The sequence below is a fragment of the Gigantopelta aegis genome, chromosome 6, assembly GCF_016097555.1.
Source record: "Gigantopelta aegis isolate Gae_Host chromosome 6, Gae_host_genome, whole genome shotgun sequence".
Lineage (NCBI taxonomy): Eukaryota > Metazoa > Mollusca > Gastropoda > Neomphalida > Peltospiridae > Gigantopelta > Gigantopelta aegis.
Window position 1 is genome coordinate 39,440,266 of NC_054704.1, and position 23,883 is coordinate 39,464,148.

Consider the following 23,883-nt stretch of genomic DNA (forward strand, 5'->3'; position numbering starts at 1 on the left):
CAGCAGCAGTAGTAGTAACCGTAGTAGTGGCAGCTGCGCCAGTTACAGCAGAAGTAGTAGTAGCAGGAGCAGGAGGAGCAGCAGCAGCAACAACAACAACAGCAGTCAATAATTCCAAAAAACGTCTCGAATGTCCAACCATTCTATTTCTATAAGTTATATATCCTGTTTCGGATATTCCGTTATTGGTTTGCTTCCTTTCAATATCATCACTAACATTAAATGAAATATGATTAGAATTTAAACAGATGTATATATGTACACATGTATATATATATGTATGTATACTAACAGGCAAAAGTTACTGTGACATGGATTGTTTGGAGTAATAAATTTGTGAATGGATTTATGGATGTAAACCAGAGAAAATGTGCATGAAAGAGCTCGACGAAATGCAACCAATCAGTTGTTGCAGCGATTGCATGTTTTGTGCAAGAAACATGGAATATTCGGAAAAAATCCTGTCCAGTTTTCACCATAAAAGGCCAGACATTAAGTCGCAAATCATTGCCACTCTGTGCAGCCTTCAGAAGTCCAGAAGTCAGAAAAACACCATTAGTGAACTGTTTGATGCAATTTCGTCATGCCGCGCCTCAGTGAAAATGACAGGTGGCGAGACATTTGGATGCAGGAATCTGGGACCTCACAGCGTGACGTCGCACGTCAATTCAACGTCCATAGAAACACCAAATGGCACTTATGGCAACGATATCAACAAAACAACCAGGTCAGGGACCGTCCCCGTAGCGGTCAACCACCCGCCAGGCAGCAACCCTCACAGCCCGTACCATGCCTGGCAACAGAGGTATATTAGCGAGGACAGTTCGACGACGTCTACGCATCTACGGCATCCGCGCAAGACGCCCAACCAGAAGGCCAATCCTGACGCCAGAACATCTCCAGTGGCGTAGACAACATTTGCGATGGACAGCACGTGACTAGAGACGTGTTCTCTTCATTGATTAATCCCGTTTCCTTCTCAACATATCTGACGGCAGGACACGTGTCTACAGGCGTCAAGGTGAACGCCATGTGTTCTTGAAGGGGATGGTTTTAAGGTGGTGGCGTTATCATATGGGATAGAATTACAGCCACAGGCCGGACCCAGATGGTTGTGATTGAAGGCAATTTGAATGCTGTGAGGTACCGAGATGAAATTTTGCGAACAACTGTGTTACCGTTTTTGCAACAGAACGGCACCGGGATGACATTACAACACGTTAATGCCAGACCACACATTGCTAGAGTTGTGCAGCAGTATTTGAATGAGAACAATGTTGATGTGCTACCCTGGCCTGCCAGGTCCCCGGATTTGTCGCTAATTGAACATGTCTGGCATGAAATGAAGCGACGCTTGCGACGTCTTCCAAATCCTCCAACAACACTGCAGGAACTCCGGCTGATCCTTCCTCAGATCTGGAATGGTATTCCAAGGAACTTTCTCCAGCGTTTAGTGGCCTCAGACATGCCTGTATCATTGCTCAAGGTGGACACACTCGCTACTGACTGTGTGAACTTCGCTCTGGATGTGGCTCATTTGCATAAAGCAGGAGCGCCCTTTTCATGGGCTATTTCTCGTTTCCTTCGGACATTTCTCTCTCCATGTTATAACGTTTCATACACGGCAGTAAATACTTATTATCAATTATATTTGTCTTTTTGGGTGTCACAATAACTTTTGCCTTTTAGTATAATACGTACATGCATACATGTACATACATACATACATACATACATGCATACATACACACATACATACAAAGGCGTAGCTCCCATTACGCACAATACTGAGTAATGCAAAATAAATCCGTGCATAGGTAATTGTCTGTAATTGTTCTATAAAATATCCTCTTACAGTTGACCAAAAAAAAAAATGGAACAAAAAATGCCTCAGAAAAGGCTCAGAATGCATCCTGAGTTTCAAAATGTTCACGGGGGAGGGGGGAGGGGGGGGGGGGGAGAGGCCCCCGAATCGGACACACCTTTGGCATGCGTAATGCTAAAATTAAACAAAGTGGGCTTTACGCTGGATCAAGGCACATGTCTGCCGCATATAGCTCATCGTGTGCTTTATGCGTTGAAAATCACCGCAAAACGCTCACAGATGTGCTATATGCGGCGCGCGCTTATATGTGGCGTTACAAAGCACTGTAAGCACGTTTCAGCTTGAAAATGTATTTACACTTGTGTTATACCTGATTTCTGTGGATATGTATCGTGGGTGAATCAGTTTCGGTGAGCATAAGCATTCGGTTCTAAAGCATATCGATATTTACAAAGAAACGGTTGTTATTAAACTAGCTATCTTTAGTATATCTTCGCTTCAAATGAGTACAAAACTGGCCGCTCTGTAATAAAGTTCACCGCACACGCGTCAAAAACCGTAACGTGCGTCAGCCATAAATAATATTAATTACGTAACCTGCTTCGATGATTGAATACCACATTTCGGTAAATTTTATTTTTACTGTTTATTTGAAGATTTCTTGAACATGTTTGGCAAAAAAATGTTCTAGTTTTTCGCGTATATAGAATATAGCATTGCGTAATCGGTTACCGTGTTAGAACTTGGGCTAATTATCACGAACATATTTTAGGTAATGAATTGACATGCTTTTTACAGGTTTTACAAGTTAGTACAACACGACACATAGTTTGGTTTGGCTGTGGGTATTCAATTTTGTTTTCACAATACGATTACAACATGATCATAAATGTTTAAAACACGCAAGATAATAAGGCGCTATGAATTGTCTCCCATTGTGAAACACACGCTTCGAGATAATTTCAGGATAAAACCACCCGAAATCCTTGATGACACTCTTAATATCCAAACACCTAACAAAACAAACAAACAAACAAAAAAACAACCCCCCCCCCCCCCCCCCAAACAAAAAAAACCCCAAACAAACACCAACAACCAGCAATACCTTGCATAGTTATTTGTTAACAAAACAAAGTTCTATATTTTGAGGAAGTTGATGTTATGTTAAACTCAAAATATGTGTGTACTTTATTTAAAAGTTTGACTGTTAGTGTGATTTTAGTTTAATTATAAAACAAAGTTCTAAAAGGTAGTAAATTCGTTACGCGGTTTTTTTTACAAGCGTACGGGATTGTACGACTCTGTGCCCCAGGAAATACTGATTTTGGAAGGGCGTACAATCCCGTACGCCTGTCAAAAAAAACAAAACAACCCCAAACAAACGCTTAACTAATATATGACTGCCAATATTGTGTTTACAACAGTATAGTTATTAGTGCATGTTCTTCTACAGCATGCATACAGAATAAGAGCTATGGATCCGGCTGTTACAAACACTGTAACACACGACACTGTGCACATCCGTCTTCACCCTGCGATACACAGACAGGAGTCTGTGATATTGGAGGATGTCAGCCGGGCTGGGAGGGAGGCGACTGTACAGAAGGTAATTAACTGTATCCAGGATTGTAAACTATACGTGTCATTATCATGAAATGTCCATTAATTTGAGTAAATGACCAGTGCCACTTAGAGAGATTAATGTCAGTTTTAGCACTAATATCAATATTAATCTAAATTCAGAAGCGAAACTCTGATCTAAAATCGGTGTTGCAAAGTAGCGAGATAATGTACATTACGTCCACACTTGTATAATTCATTAATTGTAAATAGAGGTTTGCAAAAATTAGATGCATTAATCTGTAGAATATCATGACTTTTTTTTTAAATAGTTTATTAACCCCAGAAACATATATGGTAGTTGGGTTGGAGGTCCTGATATCAATAACGTACAGTCGTGCTAATATAGACAAAATATGTATATATATGGTACATTACAACAGGACAATTAAACATAAATACATACAATAAGTATGTAATATATGGGGTAAATAGTGAAGTTAGAAGTAAAGAAAAAAATGGTTTAGTGGGAAAACATCATGACTAAAGCCCAGTTCTCACTTGAAAGATTTTTCGTACACTGCGGTGCGACTAAAAGATTGTACAACCGTGCGATTCCCGTACGAATTACCTAGGTCCGTCCCCCCCCCCCCCCCCCCCCCCCCCCCCCCGCGCAGTCTCACCGGGCTAGCATACGCTCGCATGAGATTTGCACAGGATGCACGACAGTTGCACGGAAGTCTGATGGATGTCGCACGGGAGTCGCAGGGGGTCCGCTGGGAGTCGCACATCTCGGCTCCCTTAAGACTCACGTACGACTCCCGTGCGACCTATCATACTGCCGTGCGACTGCTGTGCAACCTCTATGCGACCAATGCGAACTGTGCGAACCTAGAGACAGCCGTACGATAATTTTAAACATTTGAAAAATGTCGCACCGGCATGCGACATGTCCGAAATACACACGACACCCCTACAACGTGTGCGAATCATCAACATACTGCCGTGCGACTCCCGCACGCCCTGTACGATTTGGTGGTCGCACGGAATTCGCGTAGAAAATCGTTCAAGTGAGAACGGGGTTTTAGGTTGGTTTTTTAAAGATCAGCTTTCACCAGAGTTAACATAAAGGAAAGTACAGACAGTACGTCGATCTATACATAGAGGTTCAGAACGACGTTTGCCTTCACACAAAACTGTATAATAAAAGGAATCTTATAGCAATTTTCCCTTCATGTCGGGCAATACCACTTCTGCTCCAGCTTTTGGTGTCTATGTTTTGCAACTTCTGAGATACCGTTGGGCATGATCATCATTTGACGAGTTTAAAGACTGAAATATCGTTCTGGTAAAGAAGTTGTTTGATCAGGTTATAACATCCAATGAAATCTGAAAGCATTATGGTAGATACTCCGAGGTAATTCATGATATGACGCATAACTGAAAGAAATGATGATTTTTCGTCTTTTTGGTGAAAGCCTGTCAATTTCAAATATGGACTTGAAGGATGTAGGCTGTGCTGGCCCTAGCCAAATAAAAATCGTAAAATTATGCAAGAAGTACATTACATAATATGCTCAGCTTTGTTCCTTCTCCTCCATATTGTAAAAGGAACACATATGGACCTAGTTATAACAAGAACTACCATGACAGCCAATGTGCCTCTACATCTGCACCCTGCAACTCACAAACATATGATAGTGTCAGGCCCGTAGCCAAGGGGGTGCGACGGGTGCGAACGCACCCCCCCCCCCCTCTCCTTGCGAGAATTGGAGTTCCGCCCAAAAATGTATAAGTATTTTAACATTTGCGCTAACAGATGGCTGTATTAAATGCTAGTTTATTCGAAACCATTATTGGAAGCCCGCACTCTGATATTATTTGGCTCGTCTTTGTAGAAGGTCAAATATTAATTTCAGCGTTCGGAAATTTCCGTAAATATTTTTTGGCCTAAAATGGTACATGTGTCCCACGAATTATATTACAAGGCGTCGTTATGGGTATATTCATTTGAGAACCAGTTTATCATGTAAGTAATTGTGCTCTATTTTGTCGACTCACAAACTACGACTATCATGAAACGACCTGAGCAAAGAGAGCGAAGCAAAAAACGTGCAGCCAAGAGCTGTCAAACGATGGACGCTTTTCTTACGAAAAAGTAAAAAGGTATAATATAACTGGTCAATAAAATAAATACGTTTACGAAATATATTGATCAACTACGATCACCCGAAAAATAATAAAATGTCAGTTAAATATGACTACTGACTTTGTTGCGTTCGGCGAATTGCTTTTTTATATTGCATGTTCTTTAGAGATGACTTTATTTAAAAGCTACACTGTCGAATGCGTTCTTAACTCAAACCGTGTCTGACATATGATTGGTACCGGTACCGTAATTATGTTTAACATGTCATACATTTCATTCCGTCTCAAATAAAGTCATTGGTGGAACTTTGATTGCAATACCCTTGTCGAATTAACAATCAAGGGGGAGCAACTGACTTAAATATTATTCATGAAAGCGATGCCGATGCCGTCAATACACCAAATAGAAAACGAAAGCTATGCCCAATACCAAAATTTAAACACATGGATGGGGTCTTTGTTTTTTTACCACGCGCGCGCTTAGTGTTTCAATTGTTATTTTTCTAGATTCATGTTTTGACAAACTAAGAATCATTGACTGTTAATGATAACATTATACTCATCATACAGCCCCTCACAGGCGTTTCTGGGGGTGGGGTGGGCAGGCTGAGTTTTGCCCGAATTTAGAGGATTTTAAAAAACAATTACCCGAATTATTGACATTGCACCATCACTAGACGTTCCAGATATGTTTTTCAACAAAATACTTGAACATAAGCGTGGAATTAAAGTTCACGACTGATAATTTCTACATTAGACATGCATGATCGGATCAGACATAAAGTATATATTGGCGTATTTAGAAATTATCATAAAATAGTGTACGAGATGTACCCATTATGTAAGCATACGCACGTTCCATATATTTACGTTTGTTCTACCCATACACATATGCATTATACTCAGTTAAGTACATTATTCATGAATGTTAACGGTTTTACAGTTTTAATGTAGTTAAAGTTTACTGCTCCTCTTGAAGTCTTATCAAAAAATGTACACGCTATGACCCCGATCCCCCTAGACCTCTCGCGCCCCTCGAGTGCTCGATTCGAGTGCCTTAGGCACCGATAATATAATTTTGGTTCCACCCAATATCTCAACGCACCGCCCCGCAAATATGGCTGGCTGCGGGCCTGGGGTCCATTCATTTATTCATTCGTTAATGCATCCATTCATTCATTAAACAAAAAGTCTACCTTCTCCTTCAGGTTCCATTGGATAGTTCTAAAACTGGGTACTGTGATTCTCTTTGGATGTTTAAATTTTTATTAAGTGTTTATATATATATATATATATATATATATATATATATATATATATATATATATATATTAAAACCAACAAGAAATGTTTTGAAAGTCTGTTTTATCCCACCATTTTAATTTGATACTTCTGAAACTCACTGTTCACAAAGTAGAGCTGTGCGGTATATCATATATACCGTTCAGTATCGGTATCATGTCAGTACCAGTTTAACGCTACCGAAATTTCGAATTTCATTTAGTTATTTTTTAATAAAACAAATTTAATTGGAAATTTAACTTTAAAGTCTCTATGGATTATTAGCTACTAGTGAACAACATTAAAAATAACAAAAAGAGCTTTCAAGGGCGATATACGTCTCGTATATTAATCCAATTGATGTTGTTAATCTCTTCGGACATAAATAATGTTTGACATTTTATATCAGGATGTAAGAGAGGTGTCAAGTACGGTCCTAACTGTAACAAGTCATGCACAGATCGACACTGTACGTCTGGAAGCAAGTTTTCATGCAATGTACACGATGGCTCCTGTTTCGCAAGATGTGAACCAGGATGGAAGGGAGTTGACTGTAAACAAGGTATCCAAGGGCATTTTTATCGGAAAGGTTGCACAAACGTCTCACGAGGGTCAGACAATAAAATACAATACTGTGGTGATATGACGGCTTCCATTAGCATTATATTAACAAATACAGTGTATTCTAATTACCAACACGTATTTCCACTTACCCCCCCCCCCCCCCCACCTCGCTACGCCACTGTGTGCGTATGTGTGTGTTTGTGTGTATGGTATTCATTCGACTGGAATACACAAAGTAAGAGATGACAGATTTTGCACTGAAAACGTAACAGACATCAGTATGATCACAGACAGAAAATAATAGTGTTATAATAATGTAATAAACCTTTTCAGTGGTTAAATCTGAAATGTTTGTTTTAAACGCATACATTTTGTATTACATTACAACACAACTTTAGAATATTATGAAACATTAGGAAACTAAGCTTAAATCAAAGTACTGTATCAAAACGTTTATATATAAGCACAGAAACAATAATGTGTATTGCTAGTAGCATTATTTTCATATTAGATGTTATTACAAATGTTTTACTGGAATATCATAGGCCAGTACAACAGTCTCTAATGTTTTCAGAATGTAGCTTCGGGACGTACGGGATCAACTGCATGTTCACATGTGGTCAATGTACATCAGCCGAAGCGTGCGATATTTTGTCCGGAAGTTGTATACGAGGTTGTCTTGATGGATTTCAAGGAGACCTATGCAAAAACGGTATGTATTATATGCCTCGGACCACCAAACCGTGGACATGGCTAGGATTATACACATGTCTTAGGTGTGGTAGCTCGAACATTCAATGTTGAGAGAGTAGGCATTACACTTTCAAGAATAGATTTGTTTCTTAACTGGTCCGGAATTTTGTTTAGCAAAAAAAAAGATACATCTTACTAAAAAAAAGAAAAGAAAAAAAATGTGTACATGTGTGTTTGTGTAGCTATATACACATATATACTAAACTTATTCATACATATATGCACATACCCTATGTTGAAAATATGATACCCTTGAACATACTATCAAGTACTTTTATATTGTACACTTAAACGTTTACACGTATATCTTATGAAACTATGTTTAACGCAAACTATATTTCATATTACTCATTGTCATTAAGATTACGTTTGTAAGTATATGCGTTTATATATTTCAGTTCTTCCAAGGAAAACCAACAATACACTTACGACTGTATTGGCAGCAACCACGGCAATATTTATTCTTCTTTTTATCATTTCACTTCTAGTTAACATTACGTAAGTAGGAAAGTAATTATTTTTATGTTGGTCAATACCAAAATATAAAAAAAAAAAAAACCGAATGTAACATTCTGTATTCGCAACATATGGTACGTTAGAACAGTTGAAATCAAATCGTTCTTTACAGATTCAACACATTTACTGTCATCATAAAAAACAAATCTGTAAACTAGTATTACATATTAATTAATTTAACATAATACGTTTTATTTAATAGCCGACATACATGTGATCATCTTAACGTGGTTACCAATGTATACTGATTTTCCAAACAATATAAACACCAATGGTTGGCAAAGGGACTGATAAAGAAGCATGCGAAGATGAATGCAATTTCTAGATTTTTAATTATACATTTGTATATACGTTACTCGTAACCTGTTTATGGACTTGGTGATATAGTAGAGATAATTGTTGTTTATTGTCACGGGGATTCTATAATACCCGTAACTGAATAAAACACGATTATCAAAATATCTCTCCTAACTGTATATCTATTAGATCTCTCTGTAACAGGCGGTTAAACCCTAGTATGGCTCGTCTAGGTATGATCAGAGATACGATCTTATATAAAGTATATATTATTATAGCACGTTTAGTTCACTAGAAACACAACACAAACACAATACACTTTGGAATCTGTATTAACCTACGCTGACAAATGTACAGCCGTAGTAGTTAATTAATAACAATAATAATAACAACCCAGAACTGATCACTTAATTAGTTAATCTCTAGGTGTCTAGTTACACAATATGCGAATCACTTCACCGTGACACAACACCCACACGTGTGATAATTGAGAAACGCTTGTAGGAGAAGTTAATTAATAAAGGAATTACCACTCTATTCCTAACTGGTTAATTTTTAATTAACCCTTACTACTCGTTCAGTAACGTGTGATAATTGAGAAACGCTTCCAGGGGAACTTAATTAATAAAGGAATTACAGCTCTATTCCTAACGGGTTAATTTCTAATTAACCCTAACTACTCATTCAATAACCTTGTAACACAAAATTAATACTGGTACCTATCACAATAAAGACAATAACCTACAGTTTACCTAGGTCTTCTAGGATGACTGGCTAAGCTTTATATTACCAAATACTCATATAATGTTAGAACAAAAAGTCTACGATTTACTTCGTCAGATGACCGAAGACACTGTCTAAAGAATATTGGTATAATACAGTATTAAAATATTAAAAGTCACATCAATCACATCAAGGTTATACACAGAGTAGAAAATATACAATTACCAAAGTCCCGTCTGAACTAATATAGATCGTTCAGTGGACGACGTCCGTGATCCCCTGGAGCCTTCCTAGTTCGTTCTCCTCCGATATCTAAAAAAAACTAGCTATTTATTATAAAATCAGAAATCGCCTGGGGGTACAAGGTGGTCCTCCCCCTATCATCTGATATTCCACCTCTCCCAGAGTGTGTATATTTATCTCTGATCGTCAGACTTACTGACGCCATCGTCGCCAAATCACGGTTGTAAAAACCGCACTGGCAGACGTATTACGTAACTACTCGCCACATGGCCTCCGCACCTGGCTAAGGGTGTGTATTAGAATGCCCGATCGCGCGAAGGCATTACGTAACAATTTGCCCACCTAGCTAAGTGCAATGAAACTGCACACGGCCTTCTAAAACAATTAATATCGCCACAGGCGAAAAGAAATTAAGAGCATGTACCGTCACATTTATTTATAACAATAAATTATTTATATATGATTTATCCTTTAACCAAACCTAAAGTGAAATATTCCAAAGGCGTTGGCAACTTGCATATCTGGTATTTGTTTTGCCTAGTTGATAAATGTATATCTTGCTAATTGGACAGAGTAGCCTTTATGAGGTTACGAGAGTCTTGTCTGAAGCTCTAGACCAAGTGTTACATTTTCCCAAATATGTTCACTAATTGGCCGTTTTTGTTTTCTAAATTGTTCATTAATTATTAAACGTAAAATGTTTGTTTCAGATTTATTCTAAGAAAGCGATCAAAAGCGAAAAAGTCGACTACTACAGGTCAAGCTTTAGATGCGATTGGCAGTTCGCATGACGAACACCTTCTGCGTTTGTCTAAACAAACCGAATCAGCACCTCCATGAGAAAGTGATCAACAAAACGCACCACTAATGGTAGACAAATGCTTATGAAAAACTGGATTAGGACTCCACTGACAAGTGATCTACATATAAAAAAAATATAAATGTTTAAAATAAATATGCTATGATTGGACGATTGCCGGTATGTGCTGGAGGTACAACGTTACTTCCAAACAATTTATTTGATGACAATTTGGCAATATAAAAACGATTGATTGTATTTTTCTCAGTTTTCTTAAGGAATTCTAGAAATATTCTGTAATGTCGATTTAAATTTCAGAAGCTAACAGAGAATACGGAGGTCTTTTCTCTGAAATGCTCAACACATGTTACTGGTTAAAGCATGTATGGCTAACATTTTAGGTTTCTTGAAAGTAAATCTATGAAACTAAGTATTTGTTCTAAAATAGTATCTGCTGGTTAGAATCCAACAGCGATAGTGTTGGTGATCATCATCAACCAACGACATTGATAAATATTGTGGATTTTAGTGCCGAAAATATGTAAACAAGATATATTTTAGGCATGGCTAGTCAGAATATTATACTTGCAAATGACCTAAATTACATCCGTCGTAACCCACAAGGCATCTTTAGTAAAAAGAACATTGTGACCAAGATTGATAAACAATTTACCGTTTGTGTGATTTGATGAATGCAAAACAGAAAATTTTATGCACAGCAAACTATTCATACCCTACCAAAAAAGAATATATGGTTCGAGATTTGGGTTGGGTTCTTTTTTATTTTTGTGGGGGAAGAGGGAGGTAATTATATATATATATATATATATATATATATATATATATATATAGATATATAGATATATTATATATCAAGCAAACGTTGATTGTTTAGGTGTTTTTCGTGTGTGTGGGTGGTGGTTGGAGAGTTTGTGTGAGTGCGTTTTTGTGGTGTTATTTTGTGTGTGTTTCTTCGGGATGGAGGAGGTAATCATGAATTTAAAAGTGCTAATTTTGATAACTGTTTTATTAGTCTGATATATGCATGCACTAGAGTGCATTGGCCGTTTAAAAAAGTTTCTTAATTCACTATAATCTATTGACATGTATTCTGGTTTGTTGGGTGGAGAACGTCATCTTTTGTGGAAGCACAAATTTATCCAGATTTGTATGTAAAAGTGTGTGTGAGTAGGGTTCGTTGGCTGAACCCCAACCCCACCCCACCCCGCTTCAAACGAATAAAATATTTTTAAATATATATTTTCCGGGGTAGCATGACCCGAACCCCCTAGAATCTGTTCGCCAGTCCAGACCCCCCCCCCCCCCCCTTTACAATTGTCTGCATACTCGCCTGGTAGTTTATTATGATAAATTATAAACGAACCAATTTGCCTAAATTAAATATAATTCGTAATATGAAAAAACAAACTAATAATAAAATGTGAGTAATCTGCTAATCATTTACCAGTCTATCCCACCCAAGTTTGACTTCAGACTGCAGCTCAGTATCACGTTACTCTGTATAATTAATCAAGGGTAGAAAGTTTGTTTTGTTTAACGAAACCACTGGAGCACATCGATTAATTAATCATCGGCTATTGGATGTCAAACATTTGGTAATTTTGACTCGTAGTCATCAGAGAAAATCCGCTACATTTTCCCTAATGCAGCACGGGATCTTTTATATGCACTTTCCCACAGGCAGGAAAACACACACCACGGCCTTTGTCTAGTCGTGGTGCACTGGTTAGAACGAGAAAACCCCCAATAAGCTGAATGGATCCACCGAGGTGGTTCGATCCTGCGACGCAAGCACCGTAACCGACTGAGCTAAATCCTGCCCCTAATCGAGAGTAGATACTAACTGCCAGCAATGGTTTGGATAATATGTCAAACGTTTTATTGAGATCTGCGAATTATACTTCCTCTTTTGACAACGTCGACACTTCTTCCTATTCATTTCCCACAAATGTTCACCAGATAATGATTTCCTGTTAGCAGCTATCAAAAATGTTCACCTATGTATGCCTACGTGGAGCCAGATGGCAACCGAATACGAGTAAATATAGGTAGCTTGTCAAGACCGATGACTTAAATGGAAATGCCTGACCAAGACTGTTTCTCTGCATATAAATAAATCGTATTATACTAAGCTATCAATATTATAATTTTTTACAAGGTCAACCCAGAATAGGTTATTGTTAGATGCGTCTCCTACAAATCACCGGAAATTACTGCAGTATGACTTTGCTTAATAATAAGGATAGATAATGTGTCAGGTCCAATATATATATATATATATATATATATCGTTAAAAAGTGTATGTTTTTCTCTACATGACAGGCTTGTTTCGTGAGAGAGTTGAATTATTGCTCTCACTCATCAGATGTAGATTTAATTACACCGTCAACGGAAAGCTGATGACGTAATGGACTCTGTGACGTCGAGGTTACGTCACTATGCAGGTCTATAATAGGTGATGTGTATATATATATATATATATATGTATATATATAGGGTATGTGTATATATGTATGTATAAGTTTAGTATATATATATATGTATATAGCCACACAAACACACACATATATATATATACATTTGTATTAAAGTCATTAACCATACCCAACATTAAGGTATTGTTTAATATAATTGGTTATTAAAATACCCTCTGCTCTTAACACTTGTTTGTTGTTAATTCGTATTCATAAAACCTTATTATGCCAAAAGTCGATCAAGAGTAGCTGCATATTATTAGTAAACTACTAGATCATATATTCCATTGTATGTCGGATAGTAAACATGGCACGAAGGAAAATGCGACTGTTTTACATTGTTTGTATTCCCAGGCTCTTCTAACAACTACACATCGCTAGAGTGAGACAGGGTTGTTTACTTTAAAAAGTTCGTTTAACGAAATTACCTGTACTACAAAATATGTTTCATTAGTAGCTTTAGATATTTCCTTGTATCCCTAGAAAATAAATACATATACTTATGACATGGTCTGTTCACTTTGATAAGAGGGGCGGGACGTAGCCCAGTGGTAAGGCGCTCGCTCGATGCGCGGTCGGTTTGGGATGGACCCCCGTTGCCCATTGGGTTAGCTCTCGTTCCAGCCAGTGCACCACGACTAGTATATCAAAGGTCGTGGTATCTACTACCCTGTCTGTGAGATGGTGCATATAAAAGATATCTTGCTGCTAATCGAAAAGAGTAGCCCATGAAGTGGCGACAGCGGGTTTCCTCTTTCAATATATGTGTGTGTTTTTAACCATATGTCTGACACCATATAAGCGTAAATAAAATGTGTCGAGTGTGTCGTTAAATAAATCAGTTCTTTTTTCCTTTCTTTGGTAAGAAATCGAAACCACCTTCTCACAATTTATGGATACATATTGGTTGGAGTCAGTATATTAGAACAAGGCAAGAATTTCAGTTTTTTGTTTGAAATTGTTTTAATATAAGATGTGGACGTATCAACATGTCCACAAGCGTATAAACAACTAAAAGTCCATCAGTTTGTTAGGTAAGCTTGTATCAAAGTGAAGGAAATGTTTCTTGTAATGTTTGCATTGAACATTAGATTAACTGAATATTGAAAAAAAAAATATTGTTTTATTTCACGACGCCACTGAAACATTGATTAATTAATCATCGCCTATTGGATGTCAAACATTTGGTAATGTAGACATATAATATTCATAGAGATAGAAACCCCGTTTTATTTTCCCATTAGCAGCAAGGGATCTTTTATGTGCACTATACCACAGACAGGATAGCACATATCACGTCTTTGACAAACCATTCAGTACACTGGCTGGAACGAGAAATTGTCCAATGGTTCCATAGACGGGGATCGATCCCGGACCGACCGCGCATACTGCCTTACGGCCAGACCCTTAGGTGAACATCAAAATGGAACTCTGCCGTCAAGTCAAATACATTTAAACGGGAGTGAACATTTATTTTGTCAGTTATCAACGCATAATACATGACGTAAACACTTTGTTAAAACGAACAGCTCGAACAACTCAACGGTCGGATGTTTTAAGTGCGTTTTATTCAGATGTTTCCTTCTATCATGAGAGCATATCTAGAATAAACAGTTGTATAGGGAACACTTCCCTGTGCATTTGCTTTAACATGCATTATATATAAACGCTTCGTTACATGAAATTAAAGGGACATACTTTTGTTTTTAAATACTAAGGCATAGTTTTAAACTATTATAGCCCTTTTTTATAACTGAAATCATACTTTACTGAGCTTTATCGTTTTTAGGTTATCAATTTCCATACATTCGAAATGTTGTTGGTCACCTCGTCGTTTTAATATCACAAAATGTATTTCGCATATTTTTAAAAACGCACGTGCGTCTGAGAAGTAACATTTATGGAGTTGAATTTTAGTCTATTTTCAAAGTCACAGACTCATGTTTCACTCAGTCGTAAATTTATCCAAATGTGTTACTACAGTTTTGTAGATTAACTATACTAAACTTAATGCTAATTTCCACGGGTTGAAACTAGGGTCTGTTCCTTTAATATCCTATGTCGTTAATGTTAACACTCTGTAATAAAACCCATATAAGCAGTGTATCGACCCACGTAGGCAATTCACACAAAACGTGTAGACACTTGGATATTTTTTTTTTTTCAATTTTTAAAATATAATATTTAAAATTGAAAATTACAAAATAATAGACTTAAAAATAAAAACAAATTGGAATTTTTTTTAATAAAACAAGCCAAGAAATATCGATCGACAAAGTGACTAGCTGCGTTACAGTAAGTCAGATGTGTGTGTGTGTGTGTGTGTGTGTGTGTGCGTGCGCGAGCGTTTGTGTGTGTGCTTGCTTGTGTGTGTATGCACGCGCGCGCATGCGTGTGTGTATTATATGTTTTGAAATAATGAAAACAAAGACAGAAAAACCGCGAGTGATAGCCCACCAAAGGTATTGTTATCGTAGGACGAACAACTAGTGTAGGAACATATGATATTATGTAATGTCTTGGAACTTGAATTTTAATTTTTGGAACCATCCATGTTTGCAATTGTTGAAGTATGTATATTACAAACAAAAATGTGGTTTCATTTTTTTTCTAATTGAGATCAAGGCCATTTCGATGTTGTTCAAGGTAAGTACCCAAAATCGACGTGTAGCATCAATGTTGGAGGTTGGTTTCTTCAGAACATTGCCATATCAGTGGATATATTGTGCTTAGCATTGTACAGATAAGTCAATATTATGTATGACTTTTGTATATAGCGTAATAAAGCATGTTAATACAGGTTTTCTAAAATTAAATATAGTTTTTAAAAGTCACCTTCTTCCTACAAACCTACGATTAAATTTGTATTTTCTTATGTAAAAAAGGGAATATGTGACAAGCTCGTAGACACATTGGAAACGGAACCTTTTGAAAATTGAACTAGGCCGATATCCATTAATAACTGAAATAAATACTGGGCACATCTAGAAAACATACCACAGAAACGTACTTTATTATATGATTATATTTACGGTTATATGGCGTCAGACATATGGTTAAGGACCACACAGATTTTGAGAGGAAACCCGCTGTCGCCACTTCATGGGCTACTCTTTCCGATCAGCAGCAAAGGATCTTTTATTTGCGCTTCCCACAGGCAGGATAGCACAAACCATGGCCTTTATTGAACCAGTTATGGATCACTGGTCGGTGCAAGTGGTTTACACCTACCCAGTGAGCCTTGCGATGGCCTAACCACGACGCCACCGAGGCCGGTCTTATTTTGTAAGAAGAATATCAAGCTATTACCATATTTTGTAGTAATGGAATTTTGTTCCTCAGTGTGAACGGAAAACATTTGCAAGATCTTTCCAATTCATTGGGTTGTAGTTTTCATTAAGAGGCTTTGTACCATTTCATTACTTTCAACGTATTTTGGTGCTTATATCCAATTAAGGCTCAGGAACGCTGTTCTTGATACACACCTCAGCTATCTAGGCTGTGTGTCCAGGACTGTGGGTTAGTTGTTAATTGGTTAATGGTTAGTGAGAGAGAAGAGGACGTAGCGACCTTACACCTACCAATTGAGCCCTTAAGAAATCACTCTAGGTTGTAGGTAATACCGTCTGTGAACCCTGTACCTGCGATCCTGTGGGTTTGTGTCCGTGTCTGGGAACCTTATATACACTGCCAACAGTGTTGTTTAAATTAAACATATAATGCCCGTATCTAATCAGTGAATCAATCATTCAATCAACCAACCGGTTTAACGTGATTACATCCAAGTAAGGTTCAAACACGGTCGCTGTGGATACAAACTCTGACTTAGAGTTGGTAACCTACACGAAAGGGAGGGATGAGAATGGGGGTTGCCTCTGACAGGCTATAGACAATTTGGAATAAGAGTGAAAGGCCAATTTGAGTATATTATAAACCATGAAGCCTAAAAATGTTTTAGAAATCAAAAGGGAATTAGATACAAATACTGGGAAACTTAGATACAGGACAGATAATTTTAAAAAATAATATCGAAAAAACAACAAAAAAACTACAAAAATGTAAACAACCAACACCTAATATCAGAATAATATAACAAATTATATAGTGCAATATGATTAATATGTATTCGTGGATATGAAATGTTCTATATTATAGTTACAAATGATTATAATCCGTTATTTTTAGATTTAACTTCAAATGAATCGATCCCACACACAATCGTTGTATAAATAACTCAGTAATATCGAAATTGTAGTTGTATTACGTTCAGCACACTAGATTCCTGCCTTATCACATCGTAACAAATCTTAGGAAATTTGAGAATCCACAAAATCTAAGGACTTGAATTCCGGATTCTGGAGAATACCTGTAGATGAGAAAGATAAGTGTAAAACAGCTCTTGCAACATATATGGGGTTATTGCTGGTGATGTCATTCGGTCTAGCATATGTCCGCTCTCTCCATTTGAACGACTTATGGAGGACCTTCTACGAGGTTTACAATTGCAGGAATGCCTACTCTTTATTGACAGTATCATGGTTGGTTCACTCTACAAACTGTGTGAAAAAGGAACAGAATATATCTGGAGTGAGGAGTATATTAAATGGTTTCAGCAACGTAAAGATGTTATGACAACAGCTCCAATTGTATGATACCTAATTCTATGTGACAGATTTATATTCGACACTGATGCGAGTGATAAAGCAGTTGGTGCTGTGCTATTCTAGAAGCAGGATGGTTTAGATAATTTTATCGCTAACATGAGCTCAACCACGAATAGACGAACAAATATACTGTGTTATTTGTAAAGATGTATTGGCAGTGATAACAACATTGAAACATTTTTGTATTCTTACGTATATGGTCAGGAAGTCCTGCTAAGAACAGACAATGTTGTTGTTAGCTGGATGAGAAATTTAATAAGGCCTACATATCAAGTGGCTAGATGGCTTGTCGAACTAGGTATTTGCACTCTAACTGTTGTACACCGGCAAGAAAGAAAACTGACAAATGCAGATGCACTGTTTAGAAATCCGTACAAAGATTGTCAGAAGCAAACTGCTGACCAAGACGTGGAATCAGAGAGTGATGACGATATGTCGTTTACTGATGAACCATTTGATTAGGGGAAACCAGATAACAGGCACATATCCATTGGGACTATATGCGTTGTTACCAGCAAAACGTATACTGCGCCTGCAGTTGAGTCACAAACTATCTTACCAGAAAGCCTAGAGGGCTAGAATGTAACTATGATTTTATTAGAGAAATTATGTTTATGACCATTTTTGTATGATTTTTACGATTAATCTACACCAGAAGAACTTTTGCAGAATCATGTCAAACATGATTCGTGACGTCATTGTTTGTAGTAATATGTTAAATTATCTCATCCAAAACAAGTCTCCACACTCTTACTTGTTAAACAGAAATGTGCACATTGTTATGCTAACTATGAAAAAAAGCTGTATCACCATATGCTAAATTCACATTAACGATATTAAGAAATAAAATGATTGAAAAGCTAGTTCAAAGTAAATGTGTTGAATCGGGCTTATGTGTAACGAGAACACAATTACATTAGTTTACCCATAGAAAGGATAGCATACACCACGATCCTTGATATATCAGTCGTGGAAATGAGACCCCCCCCCCCCCCCCCCCCCCCCCCCCCCCCCCCCCCCCCCCCCCCCCCCCCCCCCCCGATCGATCCACTAAGCTGATTCGACTCTTTAACCTAAGCACAACAGGCAAGTTGTAATGAATACATGTATGCCTAATATATTAAGTATATTAATTTTTTAATCTATCTCTACATTTCTCCTAGCATCTAGTTTATTTTGTTTTAGAATGTCCGGCAGGTTTTAAGTATGGTCTTGGCTGTCGCAAGTACTGTGCTCACCGCCACTGCATTACTCAGTCTCCGTGTCCTGATGTTACTGGAGAGTGTCCACATGGATGTCAGCCTGGATGGAAGGGAGTCGACTGTACACAAGGTAATCAGTTGCTCCATGAATAGTATTTATAATCGACTAGTTGCTAGTTTCTTTAAGCAAAAGCAAACGAATTTTGGTTTAATGATATGTCAGCACGTTATTATTTTTAAAAAGAGGAAAAAAGTGGATCGGCAAACAGCCGATATGAATGCCTCACCCATGAGATGATGTTACATACTGCATACATGGATGATAAACATAAAACACAACATTACAAACATATCATTTCAGCCATTACATACAAACTACAAATAATGGGTTGGGTATAAAACAGAACACATATTTGGACCATGCCAAGAACTCGTGTACATATATACAAGAACTACATACATAAAATATATATAATTATAATTTTGAAGGGAAACATACAAATGGACCAGTCTAATATTGTAATATCATAGTAATATAGTAAATCACTTTGATAAGATGGTCGAATTGTGTACTGATTGTATTATATTTCGGTTGAAATGAGATGGATAATCCTTGTTTCTGAACAGTACTGTTTTAATAACAAAACAGATACAGTAAAAGAACATGGTTGGGCGAATATGATCATGTAAATCACAACAGAACAGAAAGTGGACTGTATCTTCAAACGGATACTGCATGCGTGTATGCGTGCATGTGTGCGTGCGTATGTGTGTAAAAGCCGCTGTCAGTGGCGGCTAAATAGCGGTGCCTGTATGGTCACCTACTGACCACAATCTGAGCAGCCCAATGTAGAATTATGGGTAACACTGGTTATGCAGAACTGCCAACCACCCGCTCCGTGCCAACAACCTAGGCAATGGCCGCCTACTACTACCTTGAACAGGGGTAGACCCAGTCTCTTATGGGTTAACATAATTATTGATTGATCAACCTCGTTTTACATTTCGCCACCTCAGCCTTTGTTGGTGCTTTCACCATTCTGTTTTAACCTCTTACGGTTCTATTGTCGTGTATCAACTACATTACATCCAAAACAAAAAACTCTCTTTCTCAACTCCTATAAATAAGACTCAGTTATGCACCTATTATTTTGTAATCGTGAACTGTCAAGCATATGACAAGTCCTATACATGAGGCATCAATGAACTGTAGGGACCACCCCGTAGGAGTCAATAACACGTGTCCTTGATAAAACAAATAGCATAGTCCACACACTATTGTCAGGTCGCATTTCTTCAAAAAGTGCTTATTTATCGATGTACGAGCATTTCTTAAAGATTATATCAAACATACTTTTTTAAACCTAATTTGAGGATGCTGAATTCCCCCAAAATGTGTTGACCATCTGAGAAATTATGTTTAGGCGGTCAAAATGACAAAAACAAAATGTTAATGTACGAACTTAGGATTGTGTTGAAAATACATTGTATCTAACAATTTTGTGCCATAATTTCTTTAGGATTGTATCCAACATACTTTTCTAACCAAATTTAAATATGCTGAATCCCAAAACGTGTTGGCCATTTGAAAAATGTTACCTATGTGGTCAAAATAACAAAAACAAAAACACGCATTTTCGACACAGTAATAATGTGCAGACGTTCATATTATGAAACCCCTAAATGCAATTATTCAGATGGACAAAATATTTGTTTGTTTTCAGCAAACCTATATTAAAATAAACACGCAAAACATCTATGTTTTCAAAAAACAAATAGATACAAATTTGTTTACAGGCATCGAAATTAGAAGTAATCGGCTAAAAGAAATTTAGGAAGAATGATTGTACGATCTCAGATAGGAAATTGTACTTTTTAAAATGTATTGTAAATAGTTAAAAGGAAAATATAAATAATGTATGCCTAAATCTACATGTTGGCATCAGTTTTTGGAAGATGTTATATTTGTACCCACCATATACAGGCGCGAAACTACCATTTTAGGGTGGTGTGTGGGGGGGGGGGGGGGGGGGGGTACTATCAATTGAATGTGGTTCGATTGGTTAATATACGTTTGGCTTTGTAGGATTTGTATTGATGCCCTGAAGCTAAAATCAGAGGATTGATATTTTAGGCCTTTACTTTGCCTCCAACATGATTGATATTCAATTGGTATATTATTATTAATCTCAAGTTAACCAATGTCAGATATATGACCATTTTACAACCTCTGTACCTTTAATTGGAGGTTCACTCATCGCTATGAACTAAAGTTATCTGACATCATAGGAAAGGTTCAGGTATATGTAAAATATGGATAGAGACATTTTGTCCTGTATCTGTTGATCAGGAATTGGCAGAACAACAATACACAAGAGAAATGTGAGCTCATAAGCTAGCATCTCAAGCACTCCAACGTTTAATCTATTTGCAATTAATGATTTTCATAGAACATAAATACAGAAACATTAACACAGACTAATTAAAATAATTTTTTAAATGTTATGACAGTGATGTATGTTCTGGTTTCTGTTTTACAAGTTACTTCACAAAATTTAATATTAACCAGAATGCTATATTTCAAATTTTGATTAATGGTTTCAGTGCTTGACGATACATCAGTATCTGTACTTGTATTGGTACATGTTCCCATGTTTGTATAGATACATGTGTATGGCCGCATTAACTACAATCGATGGTACACTGTCTATCATGTAGATGCTCATCGGTTGCTACATGAACTAATTTATGAATGTGTATGTGGTAATTTTATAGTCTAAAAGGCCCAAAAAGCCAAACTGCAATATAGTACAATCAGGTACAGTCCTTGAGTTGAATAAGCCATTTTGCACAGACTGTTTACATCATACAAAGACGGCCTGGAAGTGAATACTTTGCTGATCATAACGAATGACTTGCTACCCATAACATTGTTAAAACAAAATGGGTGGGTGGTTTCACCAAAGACGATGCAATTCACTGTTCAAAACTATCTGACTAAATATTGCTGTACATATTAGTAAGACACTGATATCCTGTTGGTTTTTACTTTTTCACATGTCAAATATCCATGTAACAATTGGAAATGTTTTGGAAAACCATTCCTATGAATATAATATTGAAAAAGACACCTCTTAGTACCAGCATTTTGAGTTTAGTTTTCATGCTCTGAGATGCAAGAGTACTATTTAGTATGACGTTAAGTACGGACATAACTGTAACAAGTCATGTAAGGAACGCAACTGTCTGTTTTTATCTACATGCAATAGACAGACTAGACTGTGTAAAGGAAAGTGTCAACCTGGATGGCGCGGAACCAATTGTACGCAAGGTATCCAATTACAATGAATTTTGGTATAATTTATATACATTTGTATTTATATTATTACAACTAATACTCAAACATGCAGCTTAGCTGGGTTTTTTTTTTTTTTAAATATCTTTCTTTAACTGATACAAAATAGTCCGGGAGCCAATACCAGCTACAATTGTTGAGAAAAACAACCATTACACAGTTAGATTGCCACATTAGGTTGCTTAGGGGATACCAGTGGATTATTCCTAGCCCTGCTTTGGAGTTAAATTGTGGGAGCAAATGTAGTCTATGGAATTTTTTTCAAGATGACCGCCATTTAGTCAAGTGCTATTTTTTATTTTTTATTTTATACACACACACACACACACACACACACACACACACACACACACACACACATAAAAAGATGTCTAAAAATAGTCCCGCAGAAGAGGCTGGAAAATAGCTTTAGTTTTTGACTATCTGGGGCACTATGTCGCTATGGCTGCACTTAAGCTATTGGGTGTAGAGTGCACAAAAATATAAGATGACATTTTCGAAAGTTGGTGCGAACAAGATGGCGGTCATTTTTTTTTTCTTAGTTTGTCATGACAAATTTATATCTTCAGACCTACAACACTTATAAATGTGATATTCATGACAAAGTTGATGTTTGTGGGGTCATTGAGTTTATTAAAAATGTTTGTAATGCTGTCAGAAATTGGGTTGACAAACATTCAAAATAGCGGTAATTTCGATATGAAAATCTAAAAAATAATTGTCATATTACTTACGAAAAGCTCATTTTAAATGCCAGGTTTAGATTGTTGATCAGATACCGGGCATATGTCAAATATGAATCAAATTCAAACTATTGATCAAATGGCCCATCAGTGCATAATAAAGCATTGTTGTCATTATAATTATTATAATATATATTACAATTATTAGCATCCACAAACACCTAACCACTAACACCTGCATAAATAAATGAAATGATGAATTAATGAGTGAGTGAGTGAGTAAATGAATGAATCAATCAATCAATCAAAGAATGAATGAATGAATGTTTTGTAAAACTGCAGCAACACCACCCCCCCCCCCCCAAAAAAAAAAAGAGAAAAAAAAAGAGAAAAAAACCCAAAGAAGACAAAAAGCAAAACAAAACTAAAAACATGAGGGTAGTTCACAAAATACCTCAATTTGTTGTACTTACTACATAATACTTTCCTCAGATCAACTGACATAACTTGTGTTTGTGGATCTACACATGCAACAATATCATATAATACATCACTTGGATATAATGCCGTACAGTTTGATCCTGCTGTGCAAGGTTGCCCATTGTCAAGACATAAGCACTTTGAAGCACACGGAAATGTCGTATTGGTGCACACAAGGATGGTCATGAAATTTGAATCAATTAAAGCAAATAGAGCCTGTTTCGTCAGTTTGGGTAAACCATACACATCAAGTAAAAAACAAAGTTTGTTTTATTTAACGACGCCACTAGAGAA

The 23,883-nt window shown here is 36.9% G+C and overlaps 1 protein-coding gene and 1 long non-coding RNA gene across 4 annotated transcripts in view; both read left to right on the top strand.

Annotated features, from left to right (window-relative positions):
* LOC121374452 (multiple epidermal growth factor-like domains protein 10) overlaps positions 1-11,936 on the top strand; it is a 28,286-nt gene extending 16,350 nt beyond the window's left edge. For all 3 annotated transcript variants that reach the window (XM_041501555.1, XM_041501554.1, XM_041501557.1), the window contains 5 exons: positions 3,279-3,431; positions 7,224-7,376; positions 7,953-8,090; positions 8,530-8,629; positions 10,621-11,936. In XM_041501555.1, coding sequence (XP_041357489.1) covers positions 3,279-3,431; positions 7,224-7,376; positions 7,953-8,090; positions 8,530-8,629; positions 10,621-10,750 — 674 coding nt within the window. In that variant the 3' untranslated portion in view covers positions 10,751-11,936. The remainder of the gene's footprint in view (positions 1-3,278; positions 3,432-7,223; positions 7,377-7,952; positions 8,091-8,529; positions 8,630-10,620) is intronic.
* Positions 11,937-12,427: 491 nt separating this feature from the next.
* LOC121374461 lies at positions 12,428-13,391 on the top strand. The gene is made up of 2 exons (XR_005958235.1): positions 12,428-13,020; positions 13,259-13,391. It is a non-coding gene; the product is annotated as an uncharacterized LOC121374461 (long non-coding RNA).
* Positions 13,392-23,883: the final 10,492 nt, after the last annotated feature.